The following is a 15,685-nucleotide window of genomic DNA, read 5'->3' as shown; positions in this document are numbered from 1 at the left end:
TAACACACTTTTGACCTTGATGCTGACCATGAAACACCCCGAGCAGCAAATCCCACAGCTGTCCTGCCAGTCCCCATGTCTGGTGGTTACCTGCTTTCTGGGTGACTCTTGGGTGACACAGAGGCTTTTCAGCTTTGGCTGAGCAGATATACACAGCACAGCTTTATAGAGATAGAGATATATATGAGATATGTATGATATATATATATGATGAGATAGAGATACAGAGATATATTGATATATAGAGATAGAGATATATCTATATAGATATAGATAGAGAGATAGATATATAGATACAGATATACAGACATATCCAATAGGCGTTCCCTGCCTTTTCTGCAAACACTGTTGCAAACAAATTCAGTGTCTGAATTCAACCACCATATTTGACCCCTTATCCCCAGGCACAAGCTCCTCACATTCTCAGACAAAACAGTTTCTCTTGATCTGTAAAATGTTTGTTTGTAGTTTACGTGTTTCCAGTGGCTATCAGCAGCTTGTTGTATTCCATCTTAAATCCATCCTTGAACACAGCTGTCTTGTTCTTGATATCCACAGCCGCAACCTGAAATCATTCCTAAATAATGTTAAGGGATGAAATCCCAGACTTTCACTAAGCTCCCAGCCCAACAAACTTGTCTGTTAGGTTTTAGTCCCCTGTGTTCCTGTCCACAGCTTAGCCAACCCAGACCTTAAATACCCCTAGCTGCCTTTTCATAAATCCTTGAAGATCTACCAGTATAAAAAAAATAATGGGGAGAAATTTTTAAACCATCACTGTCTGCACTGCTTGAAGGCTGATTATCCCAATCAGAGGTCAGTTGGTCACCCCAGATCCATGTGAGGATGCTTGCAAATGGCAGGTAAGAAATGATGGTCACCATGGAGTCTGCACAGGGTGTCCTTCCTGCCACAGCAGGAATTGCATTAACCATGGTTTTGAACAACCACAGGCAACCTGCGCTCTGGGGCATAAAACAGGTGGGCTGGGGGAGATCCAGCATTTCTGCAATGGCATCCAGTGAGCCAAGAACAGAGACAAATTCCACATTTCCTAAACATAGCTTTCGTGTGCCAGCACTTGCAGAAGATGGCCTGCAGGTACACACAGGACTCTCCTTACCTGCATTTCAGTCAGGACTTCGATGTCGTAGGTGCGGAAGAACTCCTTGGGGCGCAGGGCGATCTGCTCTGGGTGAGAATCCATCGACTGCAAAAAAAGCCATTTTTCTGTCAAACACTGTGGGTTGAACAGGCGAGCGGAGAAATGCCTGTTACCAACGCAGGCCAGAGGTAGTCTGAAGTCAGTCCTTACAGCATGGGTTAAGAGACTTGCTCTACTGGGGGTGGAATCAAAGCCTGTTCAAGTAAAAGTCATCACAAGATGCTGGTCTGGGGGCGGGTTCCTTCTCTGCCTGCTTGGCACAGGGATGGCACTGACCGGCTAAGGCAGGACCACAGCAAGTGCTTCTGAGTGTCTGCAAAGCAGCTCTAACTGCAGCTCCTCATAACTCACACAAGTTCATAGGAGCAAAAGAAAAGTCCCATTAATTGGAAAACAACCAGTTTCCAGGGGAAATGGAAGCTAAAAGAGCAATAAGAACAATCAGCATTAACACAGCAAGGGCAACACTTTCAAAAGCACCCAAGTTAATGCAGCACAAGTTCCCTCAAAAGCTGAAGCAGGGGCATGTGGCCCATATCTGCTCATCTTTAGCTGCAGGATAAAGGTTCTTGCTCTTCCCAGCCTTCCCTGGTCACTTGGGTGAGACCTATGTCATCTTTACACGCAGGGTTAAGCTCACATTTGAGCCCAAGTTCATCAGTCCTCCTAACTCTGTGGACACAAGCTCAGACATAGGCTGAGGACAAGCTGAGCACCAAGTGACCTGCGTGCAGGTTGCTCCATGCTCCAGGGCATCCCTCCCTGCCTGCAGCATAGCAGGGACAGGCATGGCCACACACATGCCACAGTCAAGCCCTGCAACATACCACACAGCGCTGAGTAGCAGCATCACCTACCCATGCCACACAGGCATGATGTTTGGGCTTGACCCAAGAGGGACAGGGGATGCAGGAACCAAGGGCTTCACCATCTGCCCCCAGGGATGGATGTGCAAGGTCCTTCTCCCTGGAGGTGGCTCGGTGAGGGGCTGGGATGAGCCCTGCAGGACACTCCCTTACTGTGACTTCAGGTAACGCTGTGCTCAGAAGAGACCCTTATCTTAGGACTTGAGGCAGGTGCAGGGTCATACAGGTTTTACTGCAAATTCTTTAAACACCCAGTGTTTACAGAGAGGAACGTCTGACCCCACGGCTTGGGAGCGGTGGCCTCCATGCCGGTGTGCAAGGAAGGCAGCGCAGAGCAGTGCACAACCACCACGGGTTTTGCTGCTGCTCAGTGCTCTGGAGTTGGTCACGGGGACATTGCAGCACACCAGGGAGCAGGTCACGGTCCAAAGGGAACAAAGAGGAACAGTCTGGTGGGACCTCAGGACAGATTGATAACAGACATTCAGCAAGGCAGAGGAAGGGCAATGCTGCAGTTTCAGGAGGCAAGAAGTCTGCTGCTTACAGCTTTATGTGCTCCTCCTCTAATGACTCTTTCCAGGGTTAGTCCCACTCACAATAGGATTAAGAAAAATCTCCTTTTTTTCTAGCCTGTTCCTGAAAATTCTGCCTTGTCTTCCACGGGCTTTGTGCACCTTCCAAAAGCAACTACAGCCAGAGGTGTTAGTGGAGAGTTTAACAAACCATGCATAACATGTCTGGCATGTGAGGTGTTCTTACTATTTAATGGAGACTGGAAAAGGCAGTCTAAGATTCACACAGTGGGGATAAGTGTTTCGGAGAGCTGCCTGGCTGGGACAGGGACTGCGAGCTTCTGCAAGCTTCTCCGAGCTCCCCAGCACAACCTCTGTGACTTTTGGATGCAGGTTTCAGCCAGCTGCTCCTCACCCCAAGCAGGTCCTGTCCGAGCACAGAAATGGCTTGAATGCTCTCAAAAAGCCACATACATATTTGCCTTCCTTTGGAAATCACTTTGCCTTGGGGCTGGAAGCAGAGTTAGATGCTGTGATTGTAGAGTACCAGCCCCCACAGATAAGCATCCCTGACATAAAGGGGAATACATGTATCACCTGTTCTTATGTTATCTCCAAGCTTCAAGATCAAATGCTGCTGTCCAACCTGAGTTGCTGTCTGACATCAAGTGAGGCTCAGGAAACAGTAAGAAAAAATGTGATTAGCAGATCATCCTGTGTCTATAAATTGGAATGCAAAACAGAATGTGTGCCAGAAAAAGTGATCTTTGCACTGTGATCAAGTTACCAAGTTGTGATGATGACTGATAATCATAATAATTATGGCTTGGAGCATCACTGGGCAGTAAGAACCATGAACTAATAAAAAACCTGGTACATAATACAGTTTTTTCACACGCCCCATTTCATTGCCCTACGGATTTTGATCCGGAAACATAAGAAGATCATCCATGCAGGTACGAGCTGGCCAAGACAGCTATTGCTAGACCTATGAAGAATGCCCTTGTTTCTGTGCTGGAGTACTCGTAGTTCAGAGTTTGAACAACTCTTCTTTTGTGTTTCATATTTCAGTCACCAACAGAAAAGAAAATTCAAGGGAAAACAGAGACAGGACGAATAAGGAAGAAGAAACATTCTGCTGCAATGAATAACAGTAGGGAAAGGTCCTAGGGCAAATTTTAAAATGGGAGGAATGTGACATACCCAAAGTGATACAAACCTTACTGAGCTTTGGCCTGTCGTAGGGCAAGTGTCTGTCCATCGTGCACATCACAATCCTGTCTGAGAAACCCTCCTGGCGCAAGGTCTCTGCACAGACCAGTCCAGCTGCCCCTAAGGGAGAAGGAAGACCGGCGGCAGCCATGTGTAATGGGGCATTTGAAGGTCTGAACCCTTTGCTCCTAAACCCCACCAGGGCTGACTCCAAAATCACCATGTCCACTAGCCCTGGCCTTACTTCATGGCCCTTCACAAGTCAAACAGCTTGCATGAGAAGCTGGTCGGGGTGGGCGCACCAGGAAGGAGGAGGGACCCTCTGTCTGTGGAGCGTGACATTAATCCTCTGCAGGACTTGTCTTTCCCTAAACTCACACAAACCTACAAAAAGCTCACCTGAGGAGTGCTGTCAACACCTACGCACCTTTCACAAGTGTAGGGGCATGGGCGGCCGCTCAGACCCTTGCACTCCCCTAGTAAGGAAAGAGTCTTGCATCTTCCCCTCTGCACACTCAGCTCCTGGTGAATTTACAGCTGAACATGGAGTGCAGGGAGTCCTCCCTTCTTCATGGCTGAAGTGTTGGTTGCATGCTTCACTGTAGAGGATTTTGCATGCAATTTCTTTGAGGTTTTTTTGTTTCCTTGTTTTTAAACATGGAAAAAAGGCTAAATCAAACAAAAAGCTGCCTTGGGGCATGCTGTCCCTCCTGCAGTCAGGCAGCCTGATGGGCATGTCCCTTCTTCCCTGGCCAAACTGGTGAGACTTGAGAGCTCAAGTGGGAAGTCCTGACTCTCTTCTCAATCAAGGAAGCCTCACTCAATGATGAGTGTTGTGAGGGCCACAGTTTCTGTAATACCAATGAAAGAAGATGGACCTGGACAGTATCATTGTTTGGTCCATCAACAAAGCGCTCCTGTTGATGGAGGTGGGGGACAGTGGAAGAAGAGACAGGTGGGTGGACAGCCCATGCATACTGCCTGGAGCATGCTGAGTCAAGACTGATGCTGCACTGATGCCAGGATGACCCTCACATGAGCGAGGGGCTGTGGTCGCTTGCCCTCATCTCTGCTGGGCATGGCTGGATCTTGGTCCTCGATGCAGGGCTGGATTGCTAGTCTCTTCCCAACACTTCTTCCTTACAATTCCAGCTTTGAAATCTCCTTTCCCATCCACCAGAACAGACCTTGGTCTTTAATAGACCTGTAAATTTAGCTGGTCAAGCCTGAGAAAGTTCCTTCAGCAATGGCTAACATTGCCCATGGAGTGACCTCGCTGAGGACTTTGATGACTGTCCAGCCCTGCCACACACCAGAACAGCCCAGCTGACCTCGAGGAGCAGCGGTGTCACACCCTGGCTTTCAGTCAACAAACAGCAGAGGCACAAGGAAGGGAAAAATGTTACCCAGCAGCAAGGGAAAAGCCAGCCAGGCTGGTTTTCCCCTCCGCTCAGGCTGTGAGCTGCAACTTAGATGGCAGGAGCAGGAGATTGCAGCGCGCTCCCCATTTCCACAGCTTGGATCTAGTGACCTGGGGGCTGTAATCAAGCACGAACAACCCATGTGCCAGGAGCAGCTGTTCCCTCCCAGCCCCAGGTCCAACACCAGACAGCTTGTGTCCTCCTCCCACCCTCCATTTCACCACAACATGGTCCAGCCCATCATCCAACCCATTCCAGAAACAGGCAAACTCGGTAGATGGGATTCACTCCATCAGGCTTTCTACAAAAACCGCATTACACAAATGGAGTTGAGACAAGAGATAAAAAAAGATAGCTTGGCAGTTTTGTTATTACATTCAGGCATTTGATATTTTCTGGGAAGATGGAAGAATTTGTCTTCAGAGAAGCATCTTGAGGTGAGAGCTTTGGAGCTGCGGGCAGCTGCAATGGGATGAGACAGAGATGTGCAGGCTCCAAGAAGAAAAGGTGTATCCATATCACAGGAACACCTGAGAGGACTTTACACTTATCAGTTGTGGAAATCAGGGGTTACTGATGTATCTGGGGAGGATGTAGAGGGAAGAGGGCTCAGAGCACCTGCTACAAAGGACTGTGAACAGGGAACTACAAACTCCACAGACCAGAGACAGAGGGCACCTTTGGACCATTAGTGTGTAGGACAAAAAGGCTCAGGAAGACCCTCTGGTCTGGCCCCTTGCACAGGGAGGGACACAGGAGGGGTGACAGAAGGTTCACGGCACACCAACACCCTGCTCTCCACACACCCGCCCAGGAGGGGACACACACCAGTCCCAGCACATGCCACCTGATACCTGCACCGATGATCAGCACGTTGGTACTGCTCAGGTTATAGTTGCTCAAGGAGATGCACTTTGCCATCATCTTTGTCCTCCTCTGTGTCTGAAGGGCCTATGGCACCAACAAGAAGAAGAAAAGTCATTATCTTTTCTCAGCTTTAAGCTGGGTAGCCAGGTAGGAATGGGGACAACTACACTATTGTCATAAAACAGCTTGGATAGAAAGGGAACAACTGCACCCTTGTACTCAACAAGGACTCTAAATCCATGCTCATCCAAATACTTTTCCACCATCCAGTGCACTACCCCCTTACAAGGTACAAAAGAAAAATAAATCCATTGACTTCTGCAAATTCATCCAGGTACACAGAGCTGGGAAACCAAAACTGAAAAAGCAGCCCAAGTGTGTCATTGTGCAACTCTGCAACCAACAGGTGAGATGGAAATGCAGAAGTCCTATCAGTAACTTTATGCTGTGCCTGAGCAGAGCTTGTATACCTCTGATATCCAAAGAAGCTGATGGACTTGTTCAACCTACCAGAGCACACCCAAGGACCTATGCCACTGTACCCCTGCTGCGCAGACCCCCTCTTGCCAGCCATTGGAGACCAAAATCCGTTTCTGGTAGAGGGAACAGGCTCAACCTTCCTCATCACATCCCACCCGAATCAGCTGGAGTAGAAGTGCTGCCATTCAGGTGACCTTTCCGGATCTAACCCAAGTGCTGCAAGGGTCCGGCTGGTTCTGAGCCACTGGATTCACACATGTATACATGCAAATGTGCATCAGAAGAAAGCTTTTCATGGAAAGAAAGATGGCAGTGGCTTGAACGGTCTTCATTCTGCATCCTGTCTGGTGGGATGAGAGTCCTCCCTGCCCATGCACCAGGTTCTTCTCCAGCAAAAGGAGCTGATGTCTGGGCTCAAGAGGGAGCACAGATGACGTCTGTCATCACCATGCCATGTTCAGACCTAGCAGACAAGGCCAAAAGGCTGGTAGAAGAGGCCTGTTTCCATGGGCCAACTAAATTATAAGTTGCTATGAGCTTAAGGAAACATAGGACAAGTTCAGGACAACCACATAGTAAGACCTCCTGAATCCATGGACACCCCAGCTCAGGTGTCCAGCAGCTGCAGGGAGGCTGGGGGAGCACAGGCAGGACTGGAGGGGGACACAACACCTTTGCCCTGCTCCACTCATGACTCCGTACAAACTTCGGGCTGGTGCTTGAGACAGGACCAGGCTAGGTGGGCCTTTGGTTTACTCATGTTGGATGCTCATGCATCCTTCTGTTCAGGCACTGCTTCCCGTGCCAGAGGGCCCAAAGAAAAGCATTTCACCCCACTGCCATGCACACAGAGCAACAAGCAAAAGCATGGGCCTTGATTTTGGGATGCCAGTGGCCCCTCACCTGCTTGCTTGCTCGGATGTACACCTTCTCCTTCTCGATCTTCACCTGAGGGTGACAGAACAGCAGCAGTTTGCAGGACAGTGAGTGCCTCCAATGTGAAAAGGGTGATTACTCCCTCTGTGCAACAACTAACGAACAGAGCAGTGATCTCACCAGGTCTCCTGTGAGAGCGGCTCAGGCCACAGCAGGGCTTACCCCAGCTCAAGGCTGTGGGATGTTTCCTGTCTCGTATCAACCATGCACCGATGGTCAGTGTAAAACCTGATTTCTATCTCAGGCTTACAGCTGGTTTCTCAGTCCCACCTCACTCCTGCTCAAGAGACCTCCCAGATGGTGCCCCTCCACCCTCAGGTTCCCAGGAGGTGTCTGATGCCCGTCTCCACTGGCCACCCCACCATGTTCTTAGAAAATGCTCCCCATCTTCAAAGAGCATGCTTATCCCAATGCAAAAAGCCATTTTGCAGATGACACCAAGCTGAGTGGTGCAGTTCATAATCTAGAAGGACGGGAAGTCATTCAGAGGGACCTGGACAAGCTCGAGACCTGGGCCCATGTGAAACTCATGAAGTTAAACAAGGCCAAGGGCAGGGTCCTGCGTCCGGGTCAGGGCAATCCCCAGTATCAATACAGGCTGGGGGATGGATGGGTTGAGACCAGCCCTGAGGAGGAGGACTTGGGGATACTGGTGGGTAAAAAATTAGAAATGAGCCAGCAATGTGCACTTGCAGCCCAGAAAACCAACCAATCAAAAGCAGCGTGGCCAGCAAGTCGGGGGAGGTGATTCTGCCCCTCTGCTCTGCTCTGGTGAGACCCCACCTGGAGCACTGCATCCAGCTTTGGGGTCCTCAGTAAAAGAAGGACATGGACCTGTTGGAGCGGGTCCAGAGGAGGGCCACAAAAATGATCAGAGAGATGGAACACCTCTGCTATGAGGAAAGGCTGAGAGAGTTGGGGTTGTTCAGCCTGGAGAAGAGGAGGCTCCAGGGAGACCTTATTGCGGCCTTTTAATACTTAAATGGGGCTTACAAGAAAGGGTTTATAAGGGGCTTATAAGAAAGATGAGGACAGACTTTTTAGTAGGACCTGTAGGGATAGGACAAGGGGTAATGCTTTTAAATGAAGAGAGGGTAGATTTAGCTTGGACATAAGGAAAAAATGTTTTACAATTTACAATGAGGGTGGTGAGACACTGGAACAGGTTGCCCAGAGAAATTGTAGATGCCCCGTCCCTGGAATTGTTCAAGGTCAGGTTGGATGCAGCTTTGAGTAACCTGATCTGGTGGAAGATGCCCCTGCCCACGGCAGAGGGTTGGACTAGGTGATCTTTAAAGGTCCCTTCCAACCCAAACCATGCTGTGATTCTGTGATTTCCTCTGCTGCTGCAAGAATGAAGGTCTCACCTGGAACCTGGGTAAGCTGTCCAAGCCAGGAAAGTCCTCTATGTCACCTGTGCTGATGTTGAAGCAAGCTCCATGCCAGGGACAGCGGACTCTTCCTTTGGACAAAACCCCTGCAGGAAACACGGCAGAGCAGAGTTGGTGTTGCCCTGCAGCTGCCTCCCACCCCTGCCTGCAGCCCACTGAGATCGAGCTGCCGTGACCTGGCCAGGCCAGGGATGGCAGAGGCCAGGTCTCCCTCCTGCTGTCCCAGTGATGGTGGACTCCTCAGCTTCTTCACAATGTGAACGCCACTGCTGAGCGAGGCTGACCACCTGAAGGCTGAAGGTTGCTGCCCAGGGCCTCCTGCAGCGGCAGGAGCTGTGCTGCTCCATGCAGAGCAGCTTCAAAGTTCAGACTCTGAGAGCATGGCCCCCATGATACTCCTTCTTTACCCGGAGGTGTCACCTCTCCTGCAGGATACATCGCAGCTGTTGTGGACCTGGATGGTCAACAGCATCTTGGCTACTTGATGTGGAGTTCTCTTAACTTGCATGTGGGACTGGTCCAGCCATTTGGGATAGAGGGTGAGCACAGTTACCAACTGGATCCTGTATAGAGGGATCCCGTGTAAAATGCCCTCGCTGACAGTGCCCTTCCAGCGCCTCTGAGCACAGCTCGAAAGTTGTCTGTTTTGCCTGGAATATAATCTTGCTCTCCAGCAGGGCCTGGGGCTGCAGCCTCCAGGATCTCATAGTCACCTCAAGCCCCAGTAGCACCCGGAGCAAGCAGCGCCTCAAGCAGAGCATCACTTATTTAGAGCAAGCGTGTTTCAGAACAGATCCTGACACAGCAAGGAGTCTGCACACCGCCAGGAAAGCGCGGGGCATGCCCAAAGCCACGAGTTCACTCCTCGTAAGTGTTTGCTCAGAGGCTGCTACCTTGGACTTTGGCTTTCCCTGCCTGAAAGAGCTGGCTCACAATGCAGGGCAAGAGCAAACAGCTACAATTTGGCCATGCTGGACTGGTCCTGAGTTTGCGCCTTCACTTGCTGAGGCACAGCAGTGCCACATCTCGTCACCGACCACACATGGGGACACAGGGGCAGCTCCTGCACTTACTTCTGCAGCAAATCCTGTATTCCCCAATGAGATCCCTGGGCGAGCGGCTGGTCTCAGGAATGTGCCCGCAGGTCTCTGAAAGGTGGGCAGGCTCTCACCTGCATTGGCCATTGGAGTAGCATGGGGCTCTTCTGCCCTGCTCAGTGGGCTGCTAGCCCCAGGCAAGGGGCTGAGAGCATGGCTGCCTGCACCCAGCACTGCTGCTGGGCCAGCAGTGCCCAGAGGGCACTTGGCAGGATGCTCTCCTGTCTTGCCCAGGATCCCACCTCCAGCAAAGTGCCCCTCACCCCCAGTTTGGGTGATGCACTTCACCAGCACACAGCTGGGCCAGCACTCCCTGCTACCATTACTCAGACTCTGGGAAGGGACCTGCTTCAAGCCCATGCTGAGAAAATGCGAGGATGCATATTTTTAAGTGCCAAGATGGGAAACCACTGTACCTCATTCCACTTCAATCAATAACACCAGCAACATTTCTTTTTGCTACTGAAAGGATCCTGTCAGCCCAAAGAACCTCCTCATTCCCCCACAAACAGGATTTTGATTTACAGGGAGCTGTCATTTTGTGGTTTATTTCTTAAGACTGAATGGCCTGAAAAATCATGGGGTGATTTTTTTTTTTTTCCCTTTAAGACATTTTTTTAACTCCTCAGTGGCTGGGAACCGATAAACAGAACACTATAAAAAGCTCCATAAAACTGGGCTTTGCGTGAGGACAGTGAGCTGCAGCTGTTTCATGCCATCCAAGAGAGGTTCAGCTCCAGCTGAAGAATGAAGCAGAAGCCAAATTTAATGGTGCCTGTGCTGTTTTGTTCTTCAAAGTCACCCAAAGAAGCCCCAGCCCTGTGACCAGCAGCGGCAAGCTGGGGTCACCAGCAAACCAGACCTGCGGTGAAGTGCTCCCAGGAGGTTTGTGCACCCCCAGCTTTCTGCCCATGCCTTCTCCCAGCAAGAAGATGCCAAGATGATGCTGGACATGCAGCACGGCACTGCCCCGTGCCTGGCAGCACAGCCAGATGAACACTGGGCTGTCTTTTGCCAACACTTTAATGCCCTTGGTTAGTCTCCTAGGATGCGATGCAGACTGACCTTTGACCAGCGGAGCCCCATAGTGGGGACACTTGTGTCCCACGGCGTGGAACTCGCTGCTCTCCTTGATGAGCAGAGCCTTCCCGCAGCCCAGGTCCACTTCCCGCATCCTGGGGAGGAGGAGCATGGAAAACACATGGCAGAGCATCTGCCTGGCAGTGGATGCCACCCCCTCACCCTGTACCCAAGCCCTGGTCCCACCAGGCTCCCCCCCTCCTTCAACTTGCTCACCACCGGCTCCAGCTGACTTACAGGTGTGGGTCACTCCTGTCACCAAGCCAGCTTTGGAGGTGGCTCTGCTGCTCCCAGCCTGGGGCACATCCAAGCTGGGCCATTGAGTGGCAGCTTCTTTATCCATCACTGTGCCAAGAGGTGGCCCAAAGCACTTTCCCAGCTGCTCGGGAAGCAGCTGGTGGTCTCCACCCAAGTCCAGGGGGTCAGAATAAAGCTTTTCAGCATGTAGTAGGAGCAAGAAACCAAACTGGTTTTACTGCGACACCACCTCCCCTCCTGGCCCCAGTGGCTCAGCAGGTCCCTGCCAGGCTTGCGTTCACTCACTCAAAGAAAACACAACATTTCTGAGACTCGAAAACCAGGAGACACGATTCTGACCCTTTGCGTACTCTGGCCTTGGGGTCTGCCTCCCTGTGCCTCAGGGGGTCGTGCTCTGGTCCTGGCCACGTCCCAGGGTCAACAACATGGGTCACCTTTTCCTGATAAAACCCTCAGGACAGCAGACACCTACATGTGACCTCCTTGCTGTTTCCCTCAGCTGTTTTTGCAGAGTAAAGCTCACACAGTGAACTGCCCGCCTGCTCTGCTGGCCCCAGCTCTGCATCAGGGAGGGGTTTTGCCTCCCTGGTGCTGCTGGCACTCATCCCTGTGTTTGCATAGGAGCCAACTTAACCCTTGAGCCATTCCCCCAGAGAGATTCCGGTGCTCTTTGAAAGACCACAGTTGCTTGTGTGGTACCCTGGACAAAAGTGTGGTTAGCACAGCAGGAATCCTTTACACACAAAGCTTTGCAATTTTTAGGCTCTCTGGGTCACACCTCCCCAGCTGCAGTCACCTGGTCCTTGACCAGCCAAAGCAGGCTGAGGCTCCAGCCACCCCTGTCCTGGCCAAAAGCATCTCTTTGCCAGTCATGCACCTTGTCTGCAAAGACAGAAGGAACCACTGAGCATCCCCATCTGCTGAATGAGTGATTAATGATGCCATTAGTGCTGGAAAGCAGCATTTTAGAAAATCCTTTCTAACTCCCTTGGCTTGACTGAGAGCTGATCTGCAGCCTCTGGCTCAGCAGGTCTGTGCTGAGCGACACACACCTCTGCACCAGCCGCAGTGTGGGTGCAGCGTCCCCGAATAGCAGATGCATTTGCCCCAGCAGCCGGCTGCCCAGGTCTCCCCAGGAATGGCATGCCTCCTCCCCAGTGCCCCGTGGCACCCAGCCAGCTGTGCCCTGTTGCTCTGCTTGCTGCAGGCTGGTCGGGCACAGGTTTTGCAATGCAGCTGCAACATGTGCTTTTATTTGCAAGAGTTTCCAAGCCCTGCAGACCCCATATACAGAATTGGGCTGCATTTAGGCAGTTGCATTACACTGGGCAGTTGCACTATCCACTGAAATATGAGTTTTTCAACCATTCATCATTTCCAGGAGGCTGCCCATTGCTCCTCTCTGCAGAGTCTGGAGATTGGGATGCAGGAGGCTCCAGCGCCGAGACCCCCACTGCTCCACCTGCCCAGATCTTTGCCAAGGGGATTTCTGCAGCTTTCCAGCCACAGGGGCAGCGCTCAAGCATCGTTGATGGTGTTACTCTGCACTGAGCAGATGTTTACTCTCTGGTCTTTCACTTGGTCTCCACCAGATCTTCACCCCAACACGTCCTGTCCTCCCCTCCTTTTCTCTTCTCACCACTCCGGTGCTCCCTTTCCAGCCAACAGCCCTGATACGCCCTGTGCAGTCCATGGGCCTGTGTCAGGCACTGAACCTCTTCCTAATGCAATTATCAGCAGCTGCTTCCCTACAGCAGCGCCTTCCAGCTGACCATGGAGGAAAGCGGAGAGACGAGGAATGAGCCCTCCTTTTGCAGAGAGCTGGGCACAGAGCGCAGCTCTGCTGTTCCCTGGAAATCTCCCCTCTTCCAGCCAGAAAGCCTGTCCCCACAACTTGATGTTTATCTGGAAATCCTGGTTGTTCCCATTGCATGAAGTGGACCATCTCTACAGCAAGCCTGGCACATTTCATTTGGTGTACCGAATACACCACTACACACAGAGCAAACCCCATGGGCTCAAGAAAGCTACTGGCCATGTGTGATCCCTGAATGCTGTTCATGCACAATAGGTCCCAGGGTCTCAGAAGAATGGGACTCACTTTGCGTGCTTATTCCTCTTTGGGTAACATCCCAACTCTATCCTGTCACTTGCACCCAGGCTACAGAAACACTCTCTGCTTCACAGCCACGGAGATGAGACCAGGGCTCAGTCCACTAGCACCCCTGTAACACCTTCAAATGCACCTTGGATAAGTCTTCCTGCAGATGCCTGCTCCACCTACATCAAGTGTCCCGCTAGAGTAACGGCAAATGCTCAATTCTTGCCACCTTGGGTGAAAACAGCAGCCGAGCTCATCAGGCCTGCCCTCGGGAGCCGTTTTGTCCCAGCAAATTGTCAGCCCCGCTCCCCAGCAATGCAGCTCTGCTCCCTCCCTGTGTAGGACACTTGGCGCTTGCAGGTCCTTCCCTCAGCACAAGGGGAACAGAGCAGTACAAGTCCTACTGCATTCCTCAGCTGTGTAGTACTTCAGATAAAATGCAGTTAAATGACAACCATAACTCTATGGGAAGATAAGATAAGATAAGTGAAAGAGTTTACAACTTACCCAAGGAACTGTGTGATCCGAGTAAGTCAAAAACAAGACCTGGTGTCTTCAAGGCAGCACACAGACACCTGCAAGGCTCCTGATCCCACACTCACTCCAGAGCGAGCGAGAGGATGGTTTACATTGCATTGCTCCCCACTGAGCTATTTACTCAGTTGGGAATTTGTCCTGTTGCCCCACTCCACTCCCCACTTGGGAAGCACCAGCTAAAACTCAGCTCTGGCCTGCAAAGGACCTTTGCTCAGGAGCTGAGGGAGCACTGGGGGCTGTTTTCTGTCTGCAGCTCATTGACCTCCCCAGTTAGCCTGCTGGGAGGCTGGCTGCGTACAGCAGCACCAGAGTTTATCCTCCAGTATCTTTTAGTGGTTCTGCTGAGACCATCTTGGTACCAGAAAGATAGAAAGAGTGGGCAGAAAGAGCACCTTGTGCTTGCAGACTCCACTATCATCCCAGAAAATCCCTCTGGGTATCAGAGTGAGGAGGGACTCCTTTGGTCTGGCCCGTTGCTTACACGAGCCACGGGACCTTCTTGCATCACCGCTCTTTTGAGCTAGACTCAGCCTGCTAGAAAAAAAGCTATTCGCAACTTAAAATGTTCAGTGATGGGAAGTCCGCTGCCGTACTTGGTAGCACGTTTCGGTAGCTGAATGCATACACGGTTGAAGTGTGAGCCCAGCTTCCAGACCAATGCCAGTTTCTAGCCCTGGCTTTAGCTGAGGAGCTCCCTGCTACAGCCACCTGCAGCCAGGTATGTTCTCACAGACTGCAGCCAGCTCCCTCCTCGCCTTCCCCGTGACTGGCAGAGCTCTTTGAATTTTTTCATCTACTATACTGCATGCTTTCCAGTCAATGTACCTATTGCAGCCCTAATTTTCCAACATCCTTCTTGCACTGGGGCACTAAAGCAGAGCACACTCTTTTAGTAACACCCCAAACACAGTCAGCAGAAGCTGCCTCTGTGAACACTTGGTGTTCAGCCATTAGGCTACGTCTTGACACTGGAACAGTACCCTCCCTGTGCAACCAGTATTTCCCAGGATAGTCTCCGGTTTTTGCTTTGCTCCAGCTTCAAAGCAATACCAGTCACTGCCCATGCTCTGCCCCAGGTTCCCCAGCCTTGCTGTTGCTGCTCACCTGTGCAGGAGGCAGTGGGTTACCCATCACCTCCCAGAAGCAGCCCTGCAGCCATTGTGCTTGCAGTCCAGTGCATTCCTACTGACTCCTCATCCCCACCTCTCACTGGAGGAGGCCATTTGCCTCCGGGTCGTGAGGGCCCTCCAGCACTTCTCTGAGCTGCAGCAGAGCTTGCAGAGTCAGCCACACCTCGTCATATAAAGATTTAATCCAACAGAGTCTGGTGCATCCCTTTGTAGAACGGTCTAATACGTAAATTCCCATCACAATGGAAAAACCAGTTTATTCCTGGATGAACTTACCTAATGAGAAGAATTTATAGCCCATGAAGCCCCTTAAGTTTAGCACAAAGTAGCTTCTAGTACATGGATTACTCTAGAATATTATCACAAGCAATAGTTCAATTTAAAGCAAATAGCTGCCAGACTCCTGCTGTGTCCCACACACCTGACATCACTGCCTCACTAGAATAAAAGCTATTTCAAACTATGTTCTCTTTCACACAAGGACAGAGCCTGCTGAGATGTTGGCCATAAGACTAATGGAACATGCTGCAGAAAAGGCACATCTACCCCAGAAAAGAAACACCAGCCTGTAAAGCACGGTGACTGGGACAGGCACATTTTAGACTTCAGAAAACTCTTAACTCAGGGTAGTG

General features: G+C 51.1%; 1 protein-coding gene across 2 annotated transcripts in view; it reads right to left on the bottom strand.

Moving 5' to 3' along the window:
- The window catches only part of AIFM3 (AIF family member 3), a gene marked incomplete at both ends in the record, with an annotated part of 40,807 nt that overhangs the window by 16,604 nt on the left and 8,518 nt on the right, over positions 1-15,685 (bottom strand). For both annotated transcript variants that reach the window (XM_082325480.1, XM_082325481.1), the window contains 7 exons: positions 474-565; positions 1,124-1,210; positions 3,763-3,875; positions 6,031-6,127; positions 7,427-7,471; positions 8,827-8,936; positions 11,013-11,122. In XM_082325480.1, the coding sequence (XP_082181606.1) occupies positions 474-565; positions 1,124-1,210; positions 3,763-3,875; positions 6,031-6,127; positions 7,427-7,471; positions 8,827-8,936; positions 11,013-11,122 (654 nt within the window). The remainder of the gene's footprint in view (positions 1-473; positions 566-1,123; positions 1,211-3,762; positions 3,876-6,030; positions 6,128-7,426; positions 7,472-8,826; positions 8,937-11,012; positions 11,123-15,685) is intronic.

This window comes from Platalea leucorodia (assembly GCF_965183815.1).
Source record: "Platalea leucorodia genome assembly, chromosome: 12".
Taxonomy (NCBI): Eukaryota; Metazoa; Chordata; class Aves; order Pelecaniformes; family Threskiornithidae; genus Platalea; species Platalea leucorodia.
This window is presented reverse-complemented; position numbering and strand designations above follow the sequence as displayed.